Here is a 22,824-nt window from a genome sequence, read left to right on the forward strand (position 1 = left end):
GCTGAGCCTCTCCTGTAATGGAATTTTGGGTGCAAGTCTCCTATGGTTCTGTTACTGGGAGGAGATGGGGTTTCCTGGGGAAAACTGACAACAGGTGGAATTCTCCTTAATTAGAAAAATACCAGACTTCTGACATAAATGCTATAACTCTTCCATACATTTCCACCTACTACAAAATAACTTGTTATCCAAACCAGTCACCTACTAACATAGCTCATATTATTGCTGCCATTTCCTTGGAGGACAACCCACACACCTTAGTATGTTAAATGTTCACCTTTTGCAATGGTCTGCTCTCCAGCGGTGCTAATATAAGTTCAATATAACAACCCAAGATGCCAAGTCACACTTTAACACTAAAACATAACTGCTGTGGAATCCAGGAAAACCCCTTATTGTGTTTAACCATTGACAACATTAAAAGCTTATGTGAAAGCAGAACCACCACTCATTTTTTTTTTCACTTGATAATTTCTACTAGTATATTAAACCAGTCATATGCTGGGTCCTTAGTTATCCTAGCCAGCGTGGCAGAGGTTTTTTCCCGTCTCTCATCTATGTCTCCGTCCCCATTGGCCTGTCTTTTCTGTCCACTGTCCCACACACCCTTAGATCTTCTTGTATCTAATTTCTGTTCCCCTAATGCCCCCACCACATTGTCTCCCTGTATCACACCTCTGCCCCCTCACCATCCATCTTTGTCCCCCGCACCCTATAGTCTCCCTATTACTCATCTTTGTCCCCCTCACCACCCAGCCTCCCTACTGCATATCTCTGTCCTCCTCACCCTATAGTCTCCCTACTGCATATCTGCATATCTCTGTCCTCCTCACCCTATAGTCTCCCTACTGCTTATCTCTGTCCCCCTCACCCTATAGTCTCCCTACTGCATATCTCTGTCCCCCTCACCCTATAGTCTCCCTACTGCTTATCTCTGTCCCCCTCACCCTATAGTCTCCTTACTGCTTATCTCTGTGCCCCTCACCCTATAGTCTCCCTACTGCTTATCTCTGTGCCCCTCACCCTATAGTCTCCTTACTGCTTATCTCTGTGCCCCTCACCCTATAGTCTCCTTACTGCTTATCTCTGTGCCCCTCACCCTATAGTCTCCCTACTGCTTATCTCTGTGCCCCTCACCCTATAGTCTCCTTACTGCTTATCTCTGTGCCCCTCACCCTATAGTCTCCTTACTGCTTATCTCTGTGCCCCTCACCCTATAGTCTCCCTACTGCTTATCTCTGTCCCCCTCACCATATAGTCTCCTTACTGCTTATCTCTGTGCCCCTCACCCTATAGTCTCCCTACTGCTTATCTCTGTGCCCCTCACCCTATAGTCTCCTTACTGCTTATCTCTGTGCCCCTCACCCTATAGTCTCCTTACTGCTTATCTCTGTGCCCCTCACCCTATAGTCTCCTTACTGCTTATCTCTGTGCCCCTCACCCTATAGTCTCCTTACTGCTTATCTCTGTGCCCCTCACCCTATAGTCTCCTTACTGCTTATCTCTTTGCCCCTCACCCTATAGTCTCCTTACTGCTTATCTCTGTGCCCCTCACCCTATAGTCTCCTTACTGCTTATCTCTGTCCCCCTCACCCTATAGTCTCCCTAATGCATGTCTCTGCCCCCTCAGCCTACAGTTTCCCTACGGCTCATCTTTGTCCCCCACACCCTATAGTCTCCCTATTACTCATCTTTGTCCTCCTCACCACCCAGTCTCCCTACTGCATACCTCTGTCCCCCTCACCATATAGTCTCCCTACTGCATATCTCTGTCCTCCTCACCCTATAGTCTCCCTATTGCTCATCTTTGTCCCCCTTAGCCTATAATCTCCCTACCTCTCATCTTTGTCCTCCTCAGCCTATAGTCTCCCTACTGCATATCTCTGACTTCTCACCCTATAGTCTCCCTACCGCATATGTTTGCCCCCTCAGCCTATAGTCTCCTTACTACTCATCTTTGTCCCTCTCACCCTAAAGTCTCCCTACTGCATATCTCTGTCCCCCTTACCCTACAGTCTCCCTGTATCTCATCTTTGTCCCCCTACCCTACAGTCTTCCTATTTCTCATCTCTATCTCCCCCCTTATCCCACCCCATCTTCCTGTCTCATTTCTGTCCACTCTCCCGCTCACCTTCTGTCTCCCTGTATCTAATTTCTCTTCCCCTCACCATCTCCCTATCTCTCATCTCTGTCCTCCTCATCCCCCAGTTCTCAGCTCTGTCCCTTTCACATTCTGTCTCTCTTTCTCTCATCCCTGTCCCATCTCATCATTTCTATCCCCCTCATCCCTCTTGTCACTCTCTCTCATATCCCTGCCCCCCACACTCTGACCCCTCCCCCCTTCTCTCTGTAACCTCTGTCCCTAATGTAAATATCTCTAATCTCTGTCCCAGTTCCATCTGAGGCATGGAGGAGGTGCAGGGGGGGGGTACACTATTAGGAACATTCCCTCCTTTCAGCACCTGCAATCCCCCTCCCCCCACAGGCAGTTAGGGTAGCGAGGTGGTTGAGCCCCTCTAAAACTAGGCACACCAGCACACATATATAATAGATAATCACTTTATACTTTATGCTATAAATCCATAAACACCATCTTACAATTTTGCTTGACAAAAAGGTTCGGCTTGAATTGAACAGCTTGAAGTAGTTTTCACCTGTGACCAACGTTATAAAGATGACTAAAACACGTTATTTGCAGGTCACTGTCAATGCTGAGGGAGCAATACAGGATTGAGTTGTTTTCCTATCTAGTTCTTTATGAATATTGCTATCTTAATTCTTATACAAAGGGTGTGATCTTCTATATCCAACAGAATTTAGCTCTCTAACACAGGCTGACACACATGCTGGGAGAATGGGGGCAGTTCATCTTTATAACACCATCTACATTAAAGCATTTCTTTTTTTGTTTGTTTGTTTATTTTCATTTCCATCCATGTTTCATTTTCATTGCCTGCGCCCTTCGCTCTTCAGCCGTCAACGCCTGCGCTCCATCACCTCAGCACGACGACTGGTACAAACAAGACGTTGATCTCCTGCATGACCTCAATGCCAATGCGGCCACATGGATCAAGCAGTAGGATGCATGATGTCTTAGGGGTGAGTAGCATGAAAGGGGATGCCCTTTTCTCACCCTCATTAACTACAAACCTTGCTCATTTCTCTCTCTGCAATGCACCAGATAACTCTCTCCATAACTTCCAGATCCATATTGATGGTGATTATTTTATTTGCTTTACGGCTGGAAATACCTAAACGTCTTTAGATATTGTACGAGCAAAGTTCCACCAGCCAAGTATGGATCCTAACTTCATCTTGCTCATATTTCATTTACACAATTCTGGTTATCAAATGATCTGATGCTCTAAGGCTACATGTCAAAATGCATGGTAAGAGGCCTAGGAAGCACAGAACAAAGCAAGTCTTTGGATGTAAATTGTAACTTGTTCAGATCATTCCTCAATAACCCTCACTGTTGGCAAGTTACAGAAGGAAACAGATGCAGTGCTGTACCATCTGTCTCCTTGGTTCAAGTTACCATCATACAATGGCCAATACATCATTTGATAATATCTCAACAGAGCTCATGTGATATTATCCATGAGCTGTAACTGGCATCTACTTCTTCTAATACCACATGATTAATTGCAATGTTTATGTTTTAGTCATGGAATAAAACTTAACTTGTTATCAAGGTAAGACACAAAAAAATAACATCACCTTCTAGCGTGATATTAGGTCACAAGGACGGGCCTGGAACCTACTAAAAGCACCCCTCCAGTCTTCTCGTATGTCACTAAAGCGTTGGGGCTTATATGATAGGATGCGATCTGGTGGCGATGCGGGAACTCCTGCCAGTCTTCCCGTATTTTTAAAACGGCAATCATTTTAAGCTTGGTTCTGCCTTTTAAATGATTGCCGCTTTAAAAATAGGACAAGACTGGCAGGAGTTCCCGCAGCGGCACCAGATCGCAACCTATTGCATAAGCCCCAACATCTTAGAAAGGTGAATTGTCATGAATGATAATATATATATATATATATATATATATATACATACAGAGACACACACACACACCTATATATATATATATATATACATATATATATATATAAATATATATATACAGTATATATATTATATATATGTTTATATATGACATACTTTGCTATACAATAGAAGACAGGATAACTGACTTTACAATTGTGATTCCACAGCTGTAGGTGTAAACTTTAAGGGAAGCTGACACCAGCAGCTGCATGATCACCATTCTAAAGCCAGGTATGATATATGTCATTTGTTTTCCAATATTGTGACATTAAATAATGACAAAAAGAAAATTCGAAGCAAGTCTTCAAATTGAATTACTGTACCTTTTTAAGCTTTATATAATATTGTACTCACAACTAAGATCTAGAGTTATAACGAGAGTGCATGGAAATATTTTGTCTGGGTGATAGCCTTGTAATTGATTAGTCTACAAAACTAAAAATAAAAAACCTGAGGTGTAAATTACAATACATTTCGCCCAGTAAAGTCAGTAGATCTATACTGTACATAGACAGTACTGCCAGGTACTTACAGCGGTCTACAACACCTAAACACTAAACAGTGCCCCGCGCAGACACAGAAATGTCACTGCAGGGGATCGTATAGTGTTAAGCCCTGTTAACATTAATATATTTTTAAACTTTGCATATACTTTGAAAATTAGTTTTATTTAATTGCCACTAGAAACTAATAAAAGTTATCATCTGTAACTGTTATATGCATGTGCTTAGTTCTGAATCCATCTTTGCTGAGATAATGTTAGACACCACATTGTGCTGTGTTAGACTCTAGCACCATACTTTTACGTAAGAGACAAAATTGACAAACTTTATTAATAAGATGACAGAGGGGCTGATGCAGAGATGAAAGTAAGGGCCTGTTTCAGAGGTGGACGCTGTTTCGATTAGTTCGCTAATGGGCAATGTTTTGTGTTCTGCGCATGCATCATCACCACACCGCGCACTTACAGACATGCCGGGCAGCCTCCAAGCGCTTCGGTCACTGTGAATGGATGTCGGGTGCATGTGCCTGAAGCAACCTGCATCCCACGGGAGGGGACAGAACCCGCAGGTTGTTTCAGCGGGGCGCCGCGCCGGAGGGCATGGTGCTTTCTGCCCTTTAGAAGTAGGCCCGCCCCGCTGAAACAGCCAAGCGAGAACACTACGTAGTTTAGCCTGATTGCTGACGGATATTTTGCATCAGGAATCGATGATGGTGATGGTGGCTATGTAACCAAGGGCCTGATTCAACAAGGATCGCACGGCTGCTTCCGCACACAGCCGGTCGATGTTTGCAATCTGCGCATGCGTACGCATCGCAGTGCGTGTACCGGGCGCTGCGATAGGGAAGCAATCGCAGTGAGCACGCAGAGTCTTCACACAGTGATTGACAGGAAGTGTCCGTTTGAAGGTGGTGATGGGGGGGTGATCTGAAAAAACGCAGGCGTTCATAAATAAGCCCCTGCGGCTGTATACGCTGGCAGAGGTCTAGATGGCGACAGGAAGTTTATCAGTTTGTGTGGTAGGGTAACGTCAACCACAACTGTGCGAATTGTTCCGATGTTACCGATGTTTTTGCTGACTTGCAGATGCATGTAATGGGAAGTGGGCAGCTTTATACAGTGATGGGCGTCTTGGTTTAGTGCTGCGGTTGCCGTGCAATTGCATTCATTAGCATATTTTCGTAGCTAACGGGTGGGTGCGAATGCAGCCATGCGATCCGTGCTGAATCAGGCCCTAAGTGTACAGATAGTGACAGAGATGTGTATGCATATGGGCTAATATACGCATTTAGGGCCTGATTCATTAACTATCGCAACCGTGATTACGCACGCAATCGGCCAATTGCTGCGTCTTACGCAGGCGTATGCATCGCAGTGCGCATGTGTGAAGACTCGGGACAGCAATCACAGTCACTACGCAGACCCATCGCAGAGTAATTGACAGGAAGTGCTGTGTATGGGAGGTTACGAAACGCAGACATGCCAGTGCGTTTGAACGCCGTTGCTTGGGTATGCATAAATTATCCACTGCAATCCCATACGCAGCTTGTGTGTTCACTGCGTGCGATGAAGTTAGCAATTCCTGAGTAAGGTCAGAGCTTGTGCAAGTGTGCGTGAGGCTGCGATGGTACTTGATGTTACCGATGGTTTTGCAGACTTGCAAGGTATTACGGATGTGTCTAAGGTAAAGTGGGTGTCTTATGTTAGGCTGCGACGGCATAGTGATTGCAATCAATAGCATATTTTCACAGTAAGACTGCGTGCGTAATCGCAGCTGCGATCGCAATAGCCATCCTTGCTGAATCAGGCCCTTAGTTCCATGCATGCAATGCTGGAGCAAACAGGTCCGACTTATTTATTTTATTTTTATTTATTAACAGTGTCTTATATAGCGCAGCATATTACGTTGCGCTTTACAATTGGAAACATTTATAGAACAAAATAGGGTAATAACAGACAGACATAGAGGTAAGAGGGCCCTGCTTGCAAGCTTACAATCTAGGACTTCAACTTTGCATCATGCCCATAATGTTTAGGTTACAAAAGAAATGTACCTACTAATTTAAACATTTCATCATGAAAAAGGCCAGTTGAAATTAAAAAAAATATTAACGTTAGGTAAACTGGAAAACATGTCACAAAGACATGCAAAAGGGCTGTGAGATAGTCAGTGCAGATAAATGCATTTAGGGCCTGATTCAGAGCCGGACGCTCTGAACGAGCGCCCGCTCTGAATCAGGGCATTTTGGGTTTTTTTTGGTGCGTCCTCCTGGACGCTCGCATAGCTGTGGGTTACCACCCACAGCTTATGCGAGCGTCCATGATGATGGTCGCGATGGTCAAGACCATCGCAACCATCGGGCTTGCTACGAGACCCTGCGGTAGGGTCTCGCTGCCGCAAGCCCTGGAGTGATTTTGGCTCTATCAGAGCCAAAATCACTCCCACTGCCATCACTAGGGGATGTCAGTGGGGCCGGACCCAGATGGTAGGCGTTCCTATGGGAACGCCTCCGTCTGGGCAGCCACGCCCCGGCATGCCCACCTAAGGGGGCGTGCTGTCACTCACCATCGACAGCACGCCCCCTTTGGTGCGAGACCCCAAGCGACGGCTTCCCCGTCGCTCGCCGGGTCTTGCGCATGTGTACGACGGTGCGCATTTGGGTACCATCGACCCGCTTGCGAGCGTCCTGCAATCGGGTGCAATTTATTACTCCATAGTCCTTAAGGTTATTCAAAGAATGGTGCCACCATTCCCTTCTCATTTCCGTTCTTAGGCTTTACCAGCAGTATATATTTCAGCTCCACCTTCCCTGATGGTGGATTAATAATATTGGCACAGGTGTATATTTAAAAGAAAATATAGAACCACTGAGTAATATACTTATTCAGCTCTGGATTTGGAATAAAAAGCAGACTAAGGGCAGAATTTACGGGATGTAGTTTGGAAGCCGACGGCCTAAATCCTGACCGCCGGCTTCCAGACGTTCTAATCCCGGCGTGGTACTAATGACAGGAGTCTAAATCTAGATGCCTGTCATTAACCAGACCCCGATCGAAGTGATGCCGGGCGTGGACAGCCGCACGGGGGGGTTAGGTTTAGGGCTCCCGGGGGGGATTTATGGTTAGGCACCCCCCCGGGAGGTTAGGGATAGGCTAGGGGGAGGGAGGGTTAGGGTTAGGCACAACCGGGGGGAGGTTAGGGTTAGGCACCCCCCCGGGGGACTTAGGCTTAGGCGGCGGGGAAGGGGGGGGTTAGGTTTAGGCACTTAGAGGGGGGGGTTAGTGTTAGGCACTTGGGGGGGAGGTTAGGGTTAGGCACCCCTAAGGAGGGTTAGGGGGGGAATTAGGTTAGCGATACTTACCTTAGGGACGATTGGGATTTTCACCCTTGCCGGGCTGCCGCTGTCGGGATAGTAATACCTACTACACCCGAATTTACGAAGCAGCGGGTTCTGTAAGCCGCTGCTTCCTGGCGGGTTGCAGGTACATATTTAAAACGGCACCCGGAGTCAGTGTAATGCCCGGCATGCTCTACAGTGACTCCCAGTGCCATTTAAAATATTCACCAGCAACCCGCCGGGAAGCAGCGGCTTACAGAAGCCGCTACTTCGTAAATTCTGCCCTTAGTATCAAAGTCAGATAATATTACAGGTATGACATAAATGATGGGGAACCTTGGGAGAGAGTTATCAGGCCGCCCAAATAGAACAAGCGGAGGTTTGGCACATAGCACCAATCATTTGGTACATTTTATAAAATGATAGCCAGAAGTTGATTGGTTGCTATGAGTAACAACTCCAATTGTCCTTTGTATAAGGTTTGACAAATCTCCCTCTCTATCTATGAGCAGCAAACTCTTTTGTCAAGCTGTTGGAACCATGGCGGACTGAGGGCCTGATTCAACAAGCACCGCAAAGGAGAGAACACACGCACTTGGCCGATGTTTTTGTACTGCGCATGTCAATGCATCACACTGTGCGTGCATGAACTAGCCAGTGCGATCAGGTAAGCGTACGCAGACTACACACAGCGTGCACGCAGGCCCCTTCCAATATTGATTAAAAGGAAGTGCCGTTTGTGGGTGACGATGGGGTGGCCTGTGCATTGGGACGCCGTTTTAGGGCTGTCCATAATTAAGCCAGTGCGGTGACGGACACATTGATGAGGCTCCGTGCACACAGGAAGTTGCCAAGATCCTGCACGAGGTCTGGTCAACCACTATTATGCAAATGTGGTCGATGGTTCTCGATGCTACAGATGTTTACGCTATCTTGCGTACAGATCAGGCTTTGAGTAAAGGGAGATGGGCGGCATAATATAGGGCTGGGCGTCTGCACCTTGTGCTGCTGTCTCCATGCGTATGCACTGACTAGCATATCCTCGCAGCGGACGGGTGCGTGCGTTCTCTCCTTTGCATTCCTTGCTGAATCAGGCCTGAGTACAGCAGTGAGAGACAAATGCTTAGTATTTAATGGCTGCATCCCAGAACACTTTTATTAAATGGAGAGCTGAAAGGCCGACTGAAGGATGACGCACATTGATCTATAGCGTGGAAGCCCAGATCAACCTATTATTATTATGCAGTACACCCGCCATCTGTTAAGTGTGTAAAGATCTACATATTAGGAAGCAGAGCCTCCGTACCCCGGGTAATTCTCACTGGCTCGTTCCGGATGGAGAGACTAATGGCCTTTGTGATTGTTGCATGATGCAGGACCAGAGGTGGCCCCCAAAGGAGTAATAACCCTTATTTTCAGGAAAACGCAAAAAAAAACCAGGTCTTCTCCTCTTGATAAATCTAGCACACTATGGACCTGATTCAGACCTGCACGCTAGCAAGCGGCCGCTTGTTGCTGACGATGTTCGCTAATGTGCGCATGCGTGTAGTTCACAGTACGCGTGTGCAAACTAGTACGAGCGATCGGAATGTGCTCGCTCGCCCTGCATAGACAGCCCAGTGGAATGAGTGACAGGAGAGGCCGTTTGTGGGTGGTAACAGGGGCAGGGCAGTAGTAACGGGGGAGTGGAGTTGCGGACGCAGGCGTGCCAGAGTGTTTCAACGCCGTTTCAGAGGCGTGCATAATTAACAGGCAGCATCATAGTACACATCATCTGGTTGAATTTTACATTGAAGTGCTCGCAGTGCTTGCGGTAGGGTACAGCCAACCGCAAGCGCTGCGGTCAGATCCGATGTACCGATGGTTGTATATACTTCCTGGAGATGACGTGCGCTAGTGGGCAGCTAAAGACAGGCTGATGGGCATCTGTAAACACAAAGTGATCACTCGCAAAGCTTAAGCCTTGCCTTGCGAGCGCCTGCCTTGATGTCACTTAGATGAATTTACATATGCAGGGAGCGAGCGGCCGCATCTAGCGAGCGGGTCTGAATCAGGCCCTAGGTCTGCAGTCTGACAAGTACAGTATTCCTATGTGATAAAGAGGGACACACAGGTAGTCAGAGGATTCAGTTACCACAAGCCCTCTCTGGTGACTGACATTGAAAGATCACAGCACTATCACATTGTGTACTGCTGCCGTAAGGGCCGATAGAGGGTGTGTCTTAGCATTGAGATGACTTAGGGGGCTGATTCAGAGCTGTATGCTGATCGCATCGCAGACACAAAGTTATGGTTAATGCCTCAGGAGGTGTCTGAAGAAACAAAATGCCTCCTGCTGGCACCGCAGTTTCCAGTGCTGCGTCCAGCCATCTGAGTAAGCCTGAGCTTACTCGGAGTGGCCGCCGAAACTCTTCTGCTGGGGCCAGTAAATCTGCATTGGGAGGTGCAGACCCTGGCTACTGCACATCTATAAAACAGGGGTGACAAGCCCTCATTTTTTTTAAAACAGACCCATAGCTGCCCGCCCCCAACCTCCCTGATTGACAGGCTGCGGCTTAGGGGGCACTGTGTGCGACAGCACAGGACCTGTTCTGGCCATGCATGCACACAACTGGCCCTGTGCATGCACCGTCCTCCCACCATCCTAGCTATACACAAACTATTGGGGTTGCACATAACTATGAACCAGGCCCTTAGCTCTTAATAAATCTATCCCTCAGTCATATAGTGCCTGGGATGCACAGAGATAGGTATAGCGACATGCAGTTATGGGTAATGTTTGCAACAGAAATGTTTGAAATTCTTTGAATGCTCTTCATTTTTATTTTACTGAGCTTATTTTATTACCACAATTATCCTGACACATATAGGGCCTGATTCCAAGTAAGATTTGGGTGGGGTGCGTCTAAACTGAACTCTAAATTGAAGTGTAACAATAGACCTGATCAGTATTTTGTGGGCTGCATGCTAAACCAGCCAGTATTTACCCTGCATGCAAAAAGAAAAACACAAAAACAATACTGTATTTGCACCTCTCGCATTACAACATGGTGTGCACTGTGTACCAGATACAAAGTTACTTGGGATTTTTTTGTTGTTGCTTTACTCCCAACCCAGAATCAGGCCTATAATCTTGTTTAAGAAAATAATGATGTATGGAACTAGTTATTTTATTACATGAAAAAAATGACTATGGCACGGTACACACCTAAAGATTTTCTGTCCAACCATCCAACTTGTTGATTGGTTGGAATGAAAATCTGGTAAGGTATGGAAGCAAATGACAATCAGCAATTTGCTCCCAAACGCTGGAAAATGGCCAAAAACTGTTGTTTGAACAAATTGTTTAGATTAAACATTTAACAAACTTGTCTAACGACCATTTTCATCTGTTTTCTGGCATTTAGGAGCAAATTGCTGATCATCATTTACTCCCATACCTTACCAGATTTTCATTCCAACCAATCAACTAGTTGGATGGTTGGACAGAAAATCTTTACGTGTGTATGCAGCTTAAGACATACATTCTAAAAGATTCCTTTAATCAGAATGAATCGATAGAAGCCATAAAGCCTGAATAACTGTAGTAGATGACATCATGTGATTGTTAGCATTCATACAGTAGATAATGTAAATGTTCCTCTTTCACGCCAGAATTTGTATTTCATACATTTGTATGTGCCCTCGCTAGGAACAGAGGGCTCGATTCAGACCTGCTCGCAAGATGCGTTTGCACGCACCCAGCGTATGCAAATCTGGCAAAGGCAGGCGATCGCACGGCAAGGCATTAGCACGCCCACTATGTCTTAGCGTGTGATCGCTCTGTGTTTGCAGACCCCCACCAGCCTGTCTTAAGACGCCCACTTGTGCACGTCATCTCCAGGAAGTGTATGCAACCATCGATAATATCGAGTGCCATTGGAAGCGATCGCATCTCTTGTGGCTGACCATACCCTACTGCAAGCACTGCCAGTGATTCAGTGTGATCAGCCATGTCACGTGTACTATGACGCTGCATCTTAATTATGCACACCTCTGAAACGGCGTTAAGAGACGCTCAGGCACGCCTGCGTTCGCACCTCCACTCCCCCGTTTCTAGGGGCCAGCCCCTGTCACCACCACAAATGGCTTCTCCTGTCACTCAATCAGCCGGGCTGTCTATGCACAGCGAGCGAACGCTTCCCGATCGCTCGCACTGATTTGCGCACATGCACTGTGATGCGCACGCATGCGCAGAATGCAAACATCGGCTGGCTGCGTGCGAACATAGCCTAGCGAGCGGGTCTGAATCGCTCCCAAGATGCCCGAAAGCTGAAAACGATAAGCGTGCTGCCCTAAAGACAAGACTGTACATTTGTGTCATCACTGCATCTGCTTATGTGTACCAAGGTGTTACCTGTGCATGTAAACATAGGGGCCTTGCAGAAACACACGCATTTCGGAATATGGGTAGAGCATAGGTCAAGTCTATAACTAGTATGCTCATTATTTGCAGCAAGTCCCATGCAAAAGCACAGAAACAGAACAGTTGCTTTGTGAAATTTGGTTTTTAATAGAGATGTGCGAGTTCGGTTCAGATTTTCCCGCCAAATATGTATCTTTTCCGCCAGAAAGAGGCAAAACGTCATCTTTCATGGACAAACAACATCATTCATGGACTTTTGTCTCTTTCTGAGATCTGAAATTTGGCGGGAAAGATAAAATTTTGGCGGGAAAATCAGAACCGAACCCGCACATCTCTACTTTTTAATAAGCTGGTTGGTGCACTCATCAGCCGTTGAAGCTGCAGCAGAAGTGTAATTTCCAAAAATTCTCCCAACTTCTAAACTCCCACCCACTCATCTCAGAACAAAGCAAAACAATTTGGGTCTGTGATAAAAAGGGTACAATGGGCGAGCTTTGCGGTAAACTAACTTATGCATGCCTCGTTTCTACTGCCCATTTATTTAAGTGTGAGCATTACGTGGGCACAGCCTGGCCGCTACAATTTCCTGCACCACTTCTGTATAGCCTGTTTTTCAGCATCTTCCACGATTCCCACAGTCTTCCCAGCAAAGCTCCAGCTTTCCATCTATAGAGAAGAAATCAAATGGATTCTACCAGTAATTCAATTGTTTATGTGAGAGGCATGCGCCCAGATAAACCCGTTGCCCCGAACCAAGTAAAAGTATAAATCCAGATAAACTAATCAGAATAAAAATGCAAAACATTACAAACCAAAGGTGGTTTTTTAAGACTTAAACCTGGTACCTCTGCATTTCTGTATCCTATGCCCCAGACTTCTCCACAAAACCAAGCCAGACTACCATATTGCAGTTACTTTACTGCTCATTTCATCCTCATTTTCATATTAAACATCTCAGGGCTGTAAAGGAAGAAAGAGGACGGTTTTTGTTGCAGTATTCTTTGACTTTATGGTTTTGGCACATGTGTAGACAAGAGGAAAAACACATTTTTGGATATCCAAAGACGTTTAGACTAAATTTCGAGCTTTACACCACCTTGGGATCTGGAGAAAATAATTATGAATTTGCATCTGAAAATGTCCTTGCAGTTTGTCTGACTTAATCTAAATACCAACATCACAGTTCTGCCTACAGAGCCATACTTCCTAATAAAATAGCCAAATAAGGACAATGCTCTGTCCAAACCACACCCCTCATCCACCCTAGCCTCGCCTCTGTTCTAGCCAGACCTAGATCTAATTATGAAAAAAGAAGAGGAAATGGTGGAGCGCCAAATTCAACCAGAGATCATCAGTGAATCACTGGCAGCTGATACGGTATGCAGTCGGGAAGCCAGCGGACGTAATCCCGACGACAGGCTTCCCGACTGCTTTATCCCGGCGAGGGTTAAATGACAGGCGTCTAAATGTAGACGCCTGTCATTTTACCGACGCCGGGAGACCGGCGCCCGGCATCCCGATCGAAGTGATGTCGGGCGCCGCTGCGGACAGCCGCGGGGGGTTTTAGGTTTAGGGCTCCCAGGGGGGACTTATGGTTAGGCACCGCCCCGGGAGGTTAGCATTAGGCTAGGGGAAGGGAGGGTTAGGGTTAGGCACCCCCGGGGGGGACTTAGGGTTAGGCTCCCTCCCGGGGGACTTAGGTTTAGGCGGCAGGGAAGGGGGGGTTAGGTTAAGGCACTTAGAGGGGGGATTAGGGTTAGGCACTGGGGTGAAGGTTAGGGTTAGGCACCCCTAAGGAGGGTTAGAGTTAGGGGGGGAGGTTAGGTTAGTAAATACTTAGGGACGATCAAGATTTTCAGCCATGTCGGGCAGGCGCTGTCGGAACTTGCGTCCGGCGGTAATTCATACCGATTCCGCTGACAAAGGGGGATTTCTGCTTTACTAACCCCAAAAAACCAAGGAATAAAAAATAACTATGTGTCTGCGCCTGAGATTACTGAAACATAGGTATCAAACAATAAAGCTTTAGCTAGAAGTAATTGTATTCATATTCAAAATGCCAACAATAAATCTAATATGAGAACTGCAGTTCCTAAAATCAACAATAAAAAGTTATATGACAAATACAATGAATACACCACCAGTAGAAAATCTAGTGTAGTTCCCTATGGGAAAGAAAAAATGAACTGACTGTGATTAATCAGGAATAGATAGTCATATAGGGAACCCATAGAGGAGTACATGTAAAATTGAATACTTAGTTGCTCAAAATAGAAATTTACCAGCGTCAATTTGGGGAATGGCCATGGATCCTCAGTGATGTTAAAGTCTCTCACCACTCAATTTAAGGCAGTCATGGGCATGGAGCAAAAACCCAGGAGGTAGGTATATTGAGTCATCTATCCTGGGCAGAAATGCAGACCGCTGTAAGCAGGCTTCCTGTTAGATATTAGCTGGAGCAAATGCTGCGGCTGCTTGTCCTGCGTGAAGCCACAGCAGTGTAGTGCAGATGATTGCAGAGAGCGTGCAGCCCAAGCGCCGTGCCGCAGCTGGTTAAAGGTGGCTGTAACAGGAGGGCCCAGACGGCAATGGAATCTGTGCACCGTGTTCCTTGCTCCCACACTCCAGTGTGTTCCATGTCCCGGATAGAGACCCCCAACAGCGGCAGCAGAGAATTAGTTGGTGAAAGACTGGTGATTCACAAGAACGTAAGCAGTTCAGTAAAAGCATAAGAACCTTGACGCGTTTCTCCTCTGTAACAGGTTTTTTCAAAAGGCAAGAACTTTTGATTGTTGATTTTAGGAACTGCAGTTCTCATATTAGATTTATTGTTGCCATTTTGAATATGAATAAAATTACTTCTAGCTAAAGCTTTTTTGTTTGATACCTATGTTTCAGTGATCTCAGGCTAGACACAGTTATTTTTTATTCCTAGATGTAATTATGCATACAATTCCCACAAAATCACACCCATTTTTCAACAGCATGCACCCTTTTCAGGGCTATTGAGAGGGCTGTTGGCTTGCACTATGCCTGCAATTCATTCAGTGCCATGCCTAGAATAAACCTAGCTAGTTATTCTGCCCCAATATGCAGCTCTGAGCAAGGCACCAACTTTAAATGCATAAATTTCATCCCGCGGCCCTTTAATGCATAACAGATATAAACATAATTCTCGTTAGATACAAGAACTGTTGTCTGATTGTTAATTAGCTGCAATAGTACCCCAATCCCTCCATTGAACATCCCTTTCTCACCCCTGTTGCAGAGTTATTCATTATGGGGATCCTGGTGAAATATTTTGTGTGGTCTCAGAGCTGGTTTATAAAGGGAACCCTCTTTTTCTTGTTAGCTGACCACAGTTTGACTGTCTACTGTAGTAATTGTAATACTTTATCACTTTTGTATTCACATTATCACCATGTAGACAGTGTAAGCATTTATTAATTTATTTATTCACCATCATTTTAGTTCCTTTCTACCAGTCAATGCTTGGCTATGAGCTCTTCTCAGCATTGTTGTACGTCCTGCTCATTAAACCTTCAGCAGTCCTCGCTAATTTGACAAATTGCAGGGCACGGATTACCTCCATTATAGTAGAGGCAGCCAATACGTGAGCTGAACTCATATTCCTATACATACCTACCAATTGGTCTGATTGTGGCGGCACAGTCCCAATGCGCAGACCTTGAAATGGATCAGTTTTCCCAGAAGGGGCATTTATGAGCAGGGTTTGACCTGATAAGGGGCGGGGCTTATTTGTCCCAATTTCGCGATGTCTAAATGTTGTGAGGTAGGCATATAAATGGGGTTTGGCAGCTTAATTGGAACCAATGCATCACCGAAGACCCCATGATCAATATAATGAGTCATTTGTACCTAGTGAGTGGGGGTGCATTAGTGCAGCCCACCACAAAATGGCTGCCTCCGCAGTGGGTAAGTGACAGATGCTCTTTAACACTAAACCTTTCATAATAGAGTGTCCAAAGTCAGAACCAAGTCATGTGCTTAGTAGGTAAACACAAATTAACCATTTTCATACCCAAGTAAAAGAAAATTTCTACCTACTAAAATCTTGGTATTCAGTTCAATATTTTTTTTTATTTTATTTCCTCTTAGCTCTGATAAACCCTTGAAGCTGATTTATTCAGTGCCAACATTTGAGGCAAGTCAGGTCCATTAATTATAATTCAAATGTTTTAAATAATTTGTGCTGTAAACCATTTTGTGCCCACTGGTAATATTGCGTCATGGTAGTGGGTCAGGTTGGCGGATACGTCATTACTGTGAGAGTTATGCATTCTTTCTGTGCTGCACATTGAGTGAATACATATCCTGGGTATTAACTCCTGACCAACAAGTATGGTACAACCCAACACAACTATAACACGTGCACTAACAGGGCACGCATACCACCATATCCTGTACTGTCAATATATTTAGAGGACACAGGATCATCAGGCCAGATGTTGCCACAGATCATATTGGATCACTGAGATTTAGCATGGGAAATAAGCAATGGGACTCTTAGCAGGAGAAAGTTGCATGTGTCCACAGTAAAGTGATTCCAATCCCTCAACCTCGAGCATCCCCTGCTATTGGGTCTACATATTGTCTGATTGTATGCCTGGGTGTACGTTGTCCGTGAGTCTCTGCTTTTCTGCTGCATGCTTGCTTATTTTCCATGCTTACAGACTATAGAGTCAGCACTAGGCAATTAATGTAGCATTGAGGCATCTTAGAACTTAGCCACCTCATTCACTCAGTGGATGCAGCCAATAGCCACATGAATGCAGCCTATCCATCTGGAACTGAAAATGAACAGTGTAGTGTCTGTGGCCAGTACCAGTTACCAGGTAGAACATGCATTAGTTCTGGGAGTGCCCTAAGCAGTGCCCACCCCTCCTGCCTGGGGCAATGAACCACCAGAACCACCCCTGCTGCTTTACTATTTTAGCAGATGGGAGGGGTCTGCATCCTCTATTTCTCATTGAGGGAGTGTGGCGCTTAGCTGTGACATCATAGACAAGCGACACACTCCCAGCTCATCACAGAAATGGAGGAACAACAGTGGCTTTAAACAAACACCGGATGAGTGTTGCTATGTCACTCATTCAGTGTTGTAGGCACTTCCTAACCATTGGCGACCTAGGCAGGCACCAAGGTTGGCCTGATGGTATCACCAGCCCTGTTGCTAGGACTTACCCTGCGCCAAACTGCAGCTTGGTGGCAGCGGTAAGGAGAACAGCTGGTGGTTAGAAGAATTCAACAGGTGACAGATGTGAGCCTTAACACTTTACTGTGTACTGACCACCAAGTACACATGCCATTTTCAGTTTTAGGTTGGCAATCCTTTTATGTATGGAGTGCAAATGGTTAGGCTACATAGTTCATACAGATTAAGAGTGGGGAAGATTTGCTAAGACAATTGTGACCTTTCTGGTAATCGAACACATATAATTATAATACACAAATACATTTTAAGATCTAAAAATGGTCTATTTCCAAATAGTTAAAAAAATAAAATAAAATAGAATTATTTCCCATATTATTTATTATGACAAGACCCATGTATGAAAGTGACCAGTTACTGTAGTTGAAAATGCCTTTCAAAAAATAAAAATATGTTGGGGACAGTTTGACCATCTCCTACTAATAGGATATATATATATATTTTTTTTAACTTTATTGAACAAAATCTAAATCTCTTAATATCAGTGCCATTTTCTGACTCTGGGCCTTCTGGGACAGTTTCCCACCGCTAGACTTTCTATATAAATAAGGAAGGCCCTGTATATAATTGGTGCAGACCATAAAAACTCAAAAAGCAGCATACTGCCCCTGCTTCATTGTGAGCTCTTAGGCAATGACTAAACTTCTTTGGGCAAAGTAATTAAGTAAACTAAATCAAGCAATAAAAAAAATAAATGAATAATAAAAAGGGCAAATAAAATGTAATAGAATTATATAAATATGATATGCAATCATATATAGTACATATGCACAATAAGATCAGTTTTGAATTCCAAATCATACAAAATACATTAATGTTTAAAACATAAATATGGGATCTGTTCTCCCAAATTATCCATAATTTGCAGCACCATGCCTAAAATATACTAAAACTTGAGATGTGAGCCGGCCCACGTGTTTTTATTGGTTTTCGATCCGGATTCAGCTTCGTGTTTTGGTTTTGGTTTTGCAAAACCACCCTCACGTGTTTTGATTTTGGATCTGTATTTAAAAAAAAAAAAAATCAGAGTTTGGTTTTTAAATCCGAGTTCCGAACCACGAGAAGATCCGAATCGGGTCTCGGTTCGACTCGGAATCCCAAAGTGATTCCAAACTCGGACTCGGTTTGACTCGGAACCCCTACATTTGTTTTTTGTCGGTGCTCTGAGAACCAGACCCACACATCTTTAATTAAAACACATTTAAAAATCACCCCTGTATTTCCTCTGGTCACCCCTGAAATTTACTTCCACATTAAGGGCCTGATGGAGTTGAACGTACAACGGTTTGAGGGGCATCACTTGTGTTTTCTCACTGCACGATATCTTTAATTGTGCACAAGCTGGTATGAGTGATGCAGAGTCCTACTCATTTTGAGCGTGTCTATATGTACAACTCAAGAGATTTAACTGTGGTGTGATGGGGCTCTCTCACGTACGCAAAATTAAGCGATGGCGCGCCAGCTGAACTGCAAACTTTTCAGAGTTGTACATAAGCATAGATACGTACAGTATCTTTTGTACCTGGTATAGGCTGGTGATGATGACTAGTTGCAAACCAAGGGTACGGATAGGGTGCATACGACCTCAAGGTGCGCACAACTCTGCATACATTCAAATGATGCAAATTTTTTTCAGTGGCCACAATGCAGGAGCACCTATGGCCCATTTCTGTTTAACCCTCCATCAGGCCCTAAATTCTTTTGCAGATTCCGCATCGTGACTGTAGGAATAATTATTTGGGGGTCTATTTACTAAGCCTTGGATGGAGATAAAGTTGATAGAGATAAAGTATCAGCCAGTGACATGGCAGTTAGGAGCTATTGGCTGGTACCTTATCTCTTTTCACTTTATCCCCATCCAAGGCTTAGTAAATAGACCCCCTTGGTGATGTGATCATGTCTTTGTGCAATGGCAAAATCATCAAACTTTTCAGCAATAATAATGAACTTTCCACGATCTGAGATCTCATACCTGTGCATAATTTCCTGTAGACAAAGACATCAACCTAGGAACACAGCAACATTATCTTAGCAAATCTACCCTGCTAATCGATGCATTTCTGCAACTTTTTTAAGAGAATAAACAGATTGTCAGGCACCAGTGTAACATACAGTAAATACAAAACAGAGAAAAATAGAGAAATGTGTACTGTGATTCCATTAAAAAAAATAATTGCAATTCACCTACTGATTGGAATAGCAAAATGGATTACCTTTCACTAGAAAAGATGTGTGGGATAATTATATGATGAATTCACTTTTTACCCCACCTTTGCAGTCAGTCAGTACATCAGGGTACATTTATGAAAACTTTAGAAAATGGTGGTGTAGTTGTCTATAACGTCCATTCCCTTTCTGGAAGATATGTAATGAAGAGCGGTTTGTCAAAATCACTGATTACCATCAATTTTTGCAACGGGTTTTAAAGCAGTGATTTTTTTTTTCAGACAAAACCCAGTGTTTTTGGGTTGAAAAATATACTGGGCCAAATGTAATAAGGTGAGAGTTCAGAAAATGTGAGAGTTTAGCAGTAAACTCTCACATTGGTTGAGCTTTATCTTCAAAATGGGAAAACATCTGGATTAGAGTTTAAATCGTGAGATTTTTTTTAGTCTGAAAACATGTGAGTTTGCCTGTTCTCGGACTCTGTTACATTGGCTGAGTTTAAAAAGTGTGAGAGGTTACTGCTCAACTTTCACATTTTCTAAACTCTCACCCTATTACATTTGGCCCACAGTCTCCAACCCAAGACAGTGGGTTTTGCCTTTACAAATTCAGCACTTTAAATTCCATGGCAAGGATTGCTGAAAAGACTGTAGGCAAGTTTGACAAATCTCTCCTCCTAATGCCTCCTCTGTTCTTTTTCTAGTACAGCTCATAAAATGAGATTTAACGTATGATTGGCTAGTATGGTCAGCATCACCTTTTTTTCTTGGTTTCAGTTTTCACAAATGTCCCCCATGTCATCTTTCTTAAAAGCTTCTACTTTGGCTAAATTCTGTAAAGGGTTATATTATAAATTGCTTGTGTTGCTACCTTAAATGTTTGTGCTTGGAGCTGTTTTTGTAAATGAACAATACTTTGTCTGCTCAGAAACATCACAGCCAAATATATGTCCCATTTTAATATAGGAGCTATATGTGCCATCTGAATAAAGCAAAAGGCGGGTTCATTCATTGCTTGTTAACAGAAAAAACCCTGCTTCCGATATATGTGGGCACGATGTTAGGAGCTCTGGGATTTTCCAATCTCTTGCCCTTGGTGGCCAGAGTAGGGACCACAAATGAAGTGCAAGCCATATTGGCCCTGAAATTTTCGCTATCTGTATTTGACCAAGATTACTTCAACCAGAATGGATGGATCGTTGAAATTTCAGCTCTGTTTATAGACTATGAACTCGGCAAAATGCAAATGTTCAAATACAGGGGCATATTTATCAAGCAAACAGCTGTTTCTGCATGTGTAAAGGACATTTTTAAGTGTCGAGAGTATTCAACAACGTAGAAAACTGGAAAACCTATGGGGACAAGATTAAGGAACAATGTAACAAACTCCAAAAAGCTTAGCTATTCGGAGCTTGTATACATTGGCGAACACCGTCTTCAGGTGGTGTTAGTCCACTCAAATTAATGGAGAAGTTCTGCTGGAGAGGGATCTTGTGATCCCTCTCCGGTCGGCGCCCCACATAAGTTGTTTGCTATGCACATGCATGGATAAATTCAAGCCCAGAAGCAAAGCGATCATATAAATGATTGTTTCTTTCATCGCCAGGACAAGATCTTAAGGGGGCCATGTCCCGATGACTTGCGTACCCCAAAACATTTCTATATTGCTACGATATGCAGTGATAAAGAATGTTAATTTTTTATAAAAAATTCCTCACAGTGTACTAACAAAAGTGGACCTTGAAGATTGTAACACTGGAACTTTCTACAGTTTGGAGGAAAAGGAGGGTCTGCGACTGCCAAAACCTAACTATGAGTGCAGTACTTATTCAAGCACCATGTTTTCAACACTGTTTGTTTGTCATCTAAGCTAACAGACAATTTATGCCCAATATGAACTTATCTAAATTTAACTTTATAATATTTTTATTATAACAGTTGCATCCACTAAACAGACATAAAAATACCAGAGAAAATGGCACAAGACAATAAATATAAAACCATTTGCCGGAGGGCATTTTATTATGGTATATGTGGCAAATTAAAGCAAATGCCAACCAAAAACCAGACTGGTCTTAAGAGGGGCTGTTTGAATGATAATGTTGCTTGTAGTGCCACGGTCCACTCAAAATCTTGTTTCATTACCCAAAATAATCAGCAAGCATTATAATGCAAGGCAAGTGAATATGCAAACCAGCAAAGGCTAATTGAAATGTGCATGAACTCATACTGCATTCTATACAATTATTATTTTTATTAAATTACACACAAATATATAAAAATATTTTAAAAAAATGAACAATATTTATGGAAAACTATTATGACCATGTTTTAGTGTGAAAATGGGAATATATAGAAGGCTTGTTTTATTTCTGAGCAGTCACAGTTTTGGCTTTTATTGTATGAAGTTTCCCTGTCCAAGGTTCTGGGAAAAATAATTTGCGCTTCATAATCTTTTTTTTCTTTTTCATTTATCTCATGGATATCAAGGTTATGAAAAATCCCGGAGTCTAAACAGCATAGCTGGCATGAGTGGGAATACGCTCAGACTGTCTCCTATCTCTACCCCATTTGGGTCACCATCCGCAGTGAGACGCCCGCGGTCTCCCATTCCCTCCATCTTATAGCATGGACTCAATCAACTGATAAGGGGAACCTTAAATAGTAATAACGCCAAAAAAAAAAAACATCAACACTGGCAGAAAGAACAAAAAAATAAGAGACTTTAACAAATTTTTATTATTTTTTAAGAGGTTGACGAAAATTATAGATTATATGCAGATATATTTAAAAAAATCAAGTTTGGCTTTTAAAATAAGAAAAGACAAAAAAAAAAAAAAAAAAAATACTAAAAAAGAAAAACATTTTGCACTTTGCTGAGGAATATATATATATATATAAAAGAGACTTCCATGACTCTCCCCCGCTGAATCGAAATGGTTTGCTCCAGGAAGATGCTGTTGCTGAATAGAAAATGCTCTTCCCCTAAGGAGGCACGAGCCAAAGGTTTTATTAAGGAGGAGAGGGATGAAAGGGTATAATTTATTTTTAATGATAGGATTATTAATTGTTTTTAAGAATTTCCATTCTGGGAAAAAAAAAGAAGGGAATATTGATGAAAAAGGTTGAA

At 43.6% G+C, this 22,824-nt stretch overlaps 1 protein-coding gene across 6 annotated transcripts in view; it reads left to right on the forward strand.

Annotated features, from left to right (window-relative positions):
• LOC148535469 (voltage-gated potassium channel KCNC1-like) overlaps positions 1 to 22,469 on the forward strand; it is a 121,224-nt gene extending 98,755 nt beyond the window's left edge. For 4 of the 6 annotated variants that reach the window (XM_088462644.1, XM_088462642.1, XM_088462646.1 and 1 more), the window contains one exon: positions 22,185 to 22,469. In XM_088462644.1, coding sequence (XP_088318770.1) covers positions 22,185 to 22,321 — 137 coding nt within the window. In that variant the 3' untranslated portion in view covers positions 22,322 to 22,469. Of the gene's footprint in view, positions 1 to 2,973; positions 3,081 to 16,415; positions 16,455 to 22,184 lie in introns of those variants that run through there. The other 2 variants (XM_088462645.1, XM_088462643.1) reach the window with 2 other exon arrangements.
• Positions 22,470 to 22,824: the final 355 nt, after the last annotated feature.

This window comes from Taudactylus pleione, unplaced genomic scaffold, assembly GCF_031769625.1.
Source record: "Taudactylus pleione unplaced genomic scaffold, aTauple2 ptg000051l, whole genome shotgun sequence".
NCBI lineage: Eukaryota > Metazoa > Chordata > Amphibia > Anura > Myobatrachidae > Taudactylus > Taudactylus pleione.